The sequence below is a fragment of the Oncorhynchus mykiss genome, chromosome 24 (genome assembly GCF_013265735.2).
Source record: "Oncorhynchus mykiss isolate Arlee chromosome 24, USDA_OmykA_1.1, whole genome shotgun sequence".
Taxonomy (NCBI): domain Eukaryota; kingdom Metazoa; phylum Chordata; class Actinopteri; order Salmoniformes; family Salmonidae; genus Oncorhynchus; species Oncorhynchus mykiss.
In genome coordinates, this window is record NC_048588.1 from 10,364,794 (window position 1) to 10,371,824 (window position 7,031).

General features: G+C 41.8%; 1 protein-coding gene across 1 annotated transcript; it reads right to left on the minus strand.

The window, feature by feature from the left end:
* Window positions 1-2,245: 2,245 nt before the first annotated feature.
* if3c (Eukaryotic translation initiation factor 3 subunit 12) lies at window positions 2,246-5,701 on the minus strand. Its single transcript, NM_001160658.1, is given in 8 exon segments — window positions 2,246-2,381; window positions 2,640-2,765; window positions 2,910-2,987; window positions 3,084-3,150; window positions 3,444-3,521; window positions 3,752-3,872; window positions 5,009-5,107; window positions 5,522-5,701. Coding segments are annotated over 8 exon segments (663 nt in total). The 5' UTR covers window positions 5,584-5,701; the 3' UTR covers window positions 2,246-2,349.
* Between the last annotated feature and the right edge of the window lie 1,330 nt (window positions 5,702-7,031).

Below are 7,031 nucleotides of genomic sequence, written 5' to 3' on the forward strand. Positions count from 1 at the left end.
AAAAAAAAAACTAGACCACTTTTACTCCACACATAGAGACGTGTACAAAGCTCTCCCTCGCCATCCAGTTGGCAAATCTGACCATAATTCTATCCTCCTGATTCCTGCTTACAAGCTAAAATTAAAGCAGGAAGCACCAGTGACTCGGTCAAAAAAAAAGTAGTTAGATGAAGCAGATGCTAAGCTACAGGACTATTTTATTAGCAGAGACTGGAATATGTTCCGGGATTCTTCTGATGGCATTGAGGAATACAACACATCAGTCACTGGCTTCATCAATACGTGCATTGATGACGTCATCCCTACAGTGACTGTACGTACATACCCCAACCTGAAGCCATGGATTACAGGCAACGCACTGAGCTAAAGGGTAGAGCTGCCGCTTTCAAGGAGAAATCCCGCTATGCCCTCCGACGAACCATCAAACAGGCAAAGATTCAATACAGGACTAAGATCGAATTGTACTACACCGGCTTCAACGCTCGTTGAATGTGGTAGGGCTTGCAAACTATTACAGACTACAAAGGGAAGCACAGCCAACACCTGCCCAGTGACACAAGCCTACCAGAGGAGCTAAATTACTTCTGTGCTCGCTTCGAGGCAAGTAACACTGAAACATGCATGAGAGCATCAGCTGTTCCGGACAACTGTGTGATCACGCTCTCCGCAGCCGATGTAAGACCTTTAAACAGGTCAACATTCACAAGGCCGCAGGGCCAGACGGAGTACCAGGACGTGTGCTGCGAGCATGCGCTGACCAACTGGCAAGTGTCTTCACTGACATTTTCAACCTCTCCCTGTCTGAGTCTGTAATACCAACATGTTTCAAGCAGACCACCATAGTCCCTATGCCCAAGAACACTAAGGTAACCTGCCTAAATGACATCCAACCCGTAGCACGCGTCTGCAGCCATGACGTGCTTTGAAAGGCTGGTCATGGCTCACATCAACACCAGTATCCCAGAAACCCTAGACCAGTGGTTCCCAAACTTTTTGTAGTCCCGTACCCCCTCTAGCACCAGGGTCAGCTCACTCTCAACTGTTGTTTTTTGCCATCATTGTAAGCCTGCCACACACTATACGACACCAGCCATATCCACTGCAGCAGGAAGAATTAAGTCCTCCACAATAGTATGGGGCTTGCCTGTCCTAGCCACTCGGTAGCTCACCATATAAGACTCTTCTAGCCCCTTCTTATTCATGATATCTGTTGCTTTTAGACATGTCTTACTACTCATAAGTCTTAATTCTCACTCAAAAAACTCTGGAGTCTTATTTTTCAAATTGGCATGTTTTGTTTCTAAATGTCTGCACAAGAGTGAAGGTTTCATCGAGTTGTGAGATAGTACTTTTGCACATACACTACCGGTCAAAAGTTTTAGAACACCTACTCATTCAAGGGTTTTTCTTTATTTTTTACTCTTTTCTACATTGTAGAATAATAGTGAAGATATCAAAACTATGAAATAACACATATGGAATCATGTAGTAACCAAAAAAGTGTTAAACAAATCAATATGTATTTTATATTGGAGTTCCTTTCAATAGTCACCCTTTGCCTTGACAGCTTTGCAGCTACTTTGTGTAGCTAACATATTCTTGCTTTGCATTTACCTCTAATTTAGAAGACACTGTTGCACAAACATGCTGATTTAGGTCTACACAATAACTGGTATTATCAGGCTGTATAGCTAATTACGCTTGCTCTTACTCAGTACATTTATTAGCTAGCTAGTGATTAGCAGCTAACAAGATTTAAGAACTTGCTAAGAAAAATTCTAACTAGCTGTTTGCAGATGTAAGAAACATAAGCTAATAGAACGCTAGTAGATTTATATTAAGAAGCAAAGTGACAACTACATTGTTGTCATCAACAGTGCTGCGTTGACCATGCAGACTGAACACAAGTGTCTCGTGGTTGAGGAACATCAAATGCGCTCCTTGAGTGTCAGGGTGGCGTGGCTAGGTCAGTGTGGAAAGCGGAATAGAGAGAGTGGAGAGAGATGACTCAAGTAAGCGAAGTAAACTAAAAAAATGGATGTTACACACTGCGTATCACATTTAACAAACCAAACATTAAAATACCGGTATAGAAGGTAAAGTAAAAACCCAGTGGCCCGTGTATCAACACCAGTATATCACAAAAAAACAGTATACCGGCCAGTAATTCCTGGAATGGACTTAATGTTATCAGACTAGGTCAATGTAATCAGTGAAAAGATCGGCACACTTCGGGTCTGATTTTGAATGGATAATTAACATTTATTGTAAAAGGTTGGTTTGAGGAATATGTACTGCTGTCTGGCTGATTTTTTTATTGTGCATTGAGTGTGCAGATGCGTCTGGGTATCACTGAGATGTGGCCATGATGCTGGATACACCTGTGGAAGAGGGACAGAAACAAAGGAAAATACAGGAGAGAAAACAGGGAGAGGAAGGCAGGGGAGCAGGAGAAAAAGGGAAAGAGAAAAGAATGTCAACAAAATTGTCTTTCCATGAAAAGTCTTAAATCTACACTGACAGGAGTGAAGAAGTTGAACTTTGAAGTTCTAAAAGTGACTACAGACTAGACAAAAGCCACTTCACTGGATACCAGCAAGCAAGACAGAAACTGAGACACAAGACAAGGAAACACTCACTCTCAAAGTCAATCTTCTCCACAATGTTCTTGGGCTTGACACTCTCCTCCTGGTTAAAGATGAAGATCTGCCCTTCCTCATTCTCCGTCCACCCGTACTTGCTCATCCACACCTTCACCTGTGTGTCTGAATGGGGAGCAGGAAGTCAACTGAGCAGGGGGAAGTGGGATATGACTTACAGATAATTAACACTGTAGAGTCACTGAAAGAAAGGAAATCAATAGGACAACACTCTCCAAAAGATATACATCATAAATGAATGGCCTTTACCAAGGGGGTCACCCAGCATCTCAGCTAGAAGTCGATGCTCAATGTTCTGGTATGTGATTCCAACCACATGGCAGATAACTGTGGAGAGAGCAGCAGTTAGAAAGGCTATTATCAAGTTTGTATTGCAATATTATACAGTCAGCAACTAACTTGATTTCCATATGTTCTACTCACACTTGCGCACTGAGTCCTCAAAGCCTGTGATGCCATCAATGAATTCCCTGTTCTCCTCCAGGCTGGACTGAGTGACAGACAAAGGAATGAGTACCATACAATCATACCATTTGGAGTACTGGAGGTCACACTTCATAATCAAGTCATGATAGGGGTTGTCTATTGGTACAGCCGTCAATCTCCAGTTAGAGCCACAATGTACAGTCATGTTTAACCTCAATGTTCTGTTTGAAACCATTCCTTCATATTAGAATACGATCCCCAAAATTCTCTGACAATGACTGGAAAGTTGAGTGAAATGAGCAGGACAAAAAGCAGGTGAAATAAAGAGACAGACCAAGATATGTATTGTGTACATACCCAGAAGGACTGGAAATGGCAGGTCTCCAGGAGGTTCCCCAGGTACAGGATCTGCCTTATGGGGCGCTCCTCCTGCTGCTTTACTGTAGTCAAGGCAAAGCACCACACACACAGCAAACAACTGGCCACATAATAGACAGTAACGTCCACACCAAAACCACTCAATAAGGTATACCGCCCAGGACTAAATGATTGTCTGTTTCTGAACAAATTATTGTCAATGTTGTTGTTGACAGGGAGTACAGAAATGGACTAACTGCACTAGTTGCAGGGTTTATACTAGAATATACAGAGCACCGAAAGGATACGTGTGTCTGGTCAATCATGCACTTGCACAGAGTAAAGTCTGTGTGTGGTAGGTTGGTCAGGGCCTTGAGCAGAATTTGCGACGTCACTGTGACCTGGAAGTAGGCAGGGTTGAACTGGTACCTATAGGAACAAGAACAGCATCTCTGTTATTGATATAGCCATGAGTGGTGTTCTGCTAGACCAAGAATGTACACCTTAAGGGCCAAGTACCTTATGTTATTTTCAGAGGTAGACTGGCTCTGTCAGCCAAACACTCCATATAAATGTGAAACGTTTCTCAATTGCGATACGGTTCTAGAAACATAAAGCTCTTTACCTTCATATCACATCAAAATAATTTCACAAATGCAAAATATACACTTACTGTACACCGTTTTAACAGTCTTTATCACAGTTGCAGCCGACAGCATTTTTCATTGACAACACGTTTCTGGCGGCCTTCTTTAGTTACATACATGTTCGGAGCATGCTAGATAGTAGGGATGTGCATCCCTCCCTTACAAGCACGATTCAATACGCATCTAAAGACATGGGCTCCGATACAGGTACGATACTATTAGTTTGAAACGATTTGGTGCGTTTTGATGCAACGCACAAACAATTGTTGCATGAACACATTCATTTCCCATTCTAAATCGATATCTGATACTGATCGAGCTCAGGAGCTGGATCGGTCTGAGTTGACTTCTCTGAGCTGCCCTGTGTGTTTGTGTGTGTGAATGATGTAGTATGTGCTGAGCCATATGGCAGACCGAGCGTCTACCACTGTTCATGTAAAAATGACCAAATGCACTGACTGTTTAAATATTTTGTACGGCGTACATGGCAATCGGAAAGCCCCAATCAGCAGTTGTGCTGATGTGCGATCAGTTGTGTCCACCCGGTAGCCCACACAGCTCCACTGATAAAAAATATATTTTGGGAACAATGACTAGCAAATGACATTGGTTGTCATTTAAGATCGTAAAAGCCATTTTACAAACATCTGAACGCTGAAGGTGACTTGCAGATGTAGCTGGTTTTCTTTTGGAATTGTGGAAACACTAACCGTGTTAATGTTCAGATTGCCGGGTTGATAACAAAACTTGCCCATACAGAAAAAGCCTTCACCCAATTACTTATGTGTAATGGAATTGAGATTCATGATCAAGGGCTGCTTGCCACCCAGCAGACAAATCGAACTACATATGTTAACCATTTTGTTCTAGCCTAACAAATGTGATAGTAGTCAGACAGTCAGAGGTAGGGTGACTCACAATTTGAGGATAGCCAAATTGGCCTCTAGGTCGTATGCATTCTCTTTAACTTGTGTTTCCACGTAGCGTTCCAATGTTGCAAGGTTCTCTGGGTTGTATCTGTAAGAAATCATAAACAATGTAACATTAAGGGCATGTGTTCAACAGATAGCCGACACAGCTAACAAACTACAACAAGTTGAGCAAAAATATGCATAGAGTCAATCAAGCTACAACCAACCAACTGTCAAATGATGTTGTGTTAGGTAAATACCGTTAGCTTAACGTTACAGTTTACCGGTAAAAGCCTGTGTACCTAAATAGCTAACGTTAGCTTACAAGTAGCATTGGGTAAAACAAAGATCTGACACAAACACGTCGTTAGATGTTGGAGATGTCTAATTAATGACCCCAACAGCTAACTGTAACTTTCTATATAATGTCAAACAATCAAATGTAGCTAGCATTACGTAGTAGCAGCAAGCAAACTGAATGGGCTAGCTAAGCTAGTATTTGTCAAACAAGTCTGCATACCTATCAATTCCTCGTAAGAGCTTTCCCACGTTGGCTCTCATCTGCTCGAATGAAGACGCCATTTAATCCAAACTCGTATTGCGGTCTTTTTGGTGCTAAATTTGAGAAAATCCGCACGTGGACCGAGAAGTGGAAAAGCGAGTGAGTGGAGCGTAAATGTCTTGGAACGGAAAGGGCTGTGGTGACTTGACGTAAACAGGAAGTTAGTTTACTGACGGACCACTAGTTAGAAACTGCAGAACATGTCGCTGAAATATGCATTGGAGACAGCATATGATCAACAAATCAGTATGTTTAATTTGTGAACATATAGACGAATGGCCGAATATATGCACTATAATTATCATTGACGAGCGTTTCGAATGACGTGAATGCACCGAGGAGCCCGAATGTGATGGTTTTACTACCACTAGACTGAAACCAATTTGGTTCCTGGTTCCTACCCAAACAAAATGACTGCTGCATTGTAAATTGACTGCCTCCTATTGTTGTGATGGAGTATGAACTATTAAGATAAATATATTGGTTGCTGTAAAAACAGTATATTTAGTATTGCTCTCACATTGTAATATGTTATATAGTTACAGGGTTTTGCTAATTAGCAAATCAACCTTCATTTGTTTATTTTACCTGAGAACACATTCTCATTTACAGGGGAACAGTTACAGGATGAATGAGCCAATTGTAAACTGGGGATGATTAGGTGATGGTATGAGGGTCAGATTAGGAATTTAACCAGGACACCAGGGTTAACACCCCTACTCTTTTGATAAGTGCCATGGGATCTTTAGTGACCACAGAGAGCCAGGACACCCATTTAACATCCCATCCAAAATACAGCACCCTACACAGGGTAATGGCCCCCATCACTGCCCCAGGGTATTGGGATTTTTATTTTATTGAGCAGTGGAAAGGGTGCCTCCTACTGGCCCCCCAACACCACTTCCAGCAGCATCTGGTCTCCCATCCAGGACCAAACCTGCTTAGCTTCAGAAGCAAAGCAGCAGTGGGATGCAGGGTGGTAAACTGCTGTTGGGATCATCAGCTAGATCCAGCAGGGGACAGATTTTTTCTTGAGGGGATGCTCAGGAGGCCGGTACAGCATTACAAATTATTTGTAGACTGCAATTTGACTGCAAGAATCCCAAACATATATAATATTTGACTAAAACATAATCATTTCAATCCTTGCTTACATTTGTATACAATCACCTATAGTGTCTCTAATATGCGTGGGAATACTTGGGAAAAGATTTCCAAAAAGTAAATAATTTGGAGGTGATTTCCTGATGTTTTTACAGTATTTTATGTCCAACAATGAACATTTGAAAAAATACAAATGTGTATTTATTTTTGCTCAGAAAACCATTGGTTTCCAGTTGGGGAACACTGTGCTAGTGCATGTGGTATGTGATATAGCCTGTGCCTAATGCAACAGTGATCTATTTTTCAGTGGTGATGTGTGGTTTCTAGGAGACTGCACAAGTGCAAGACATTACTTCCTTTTATG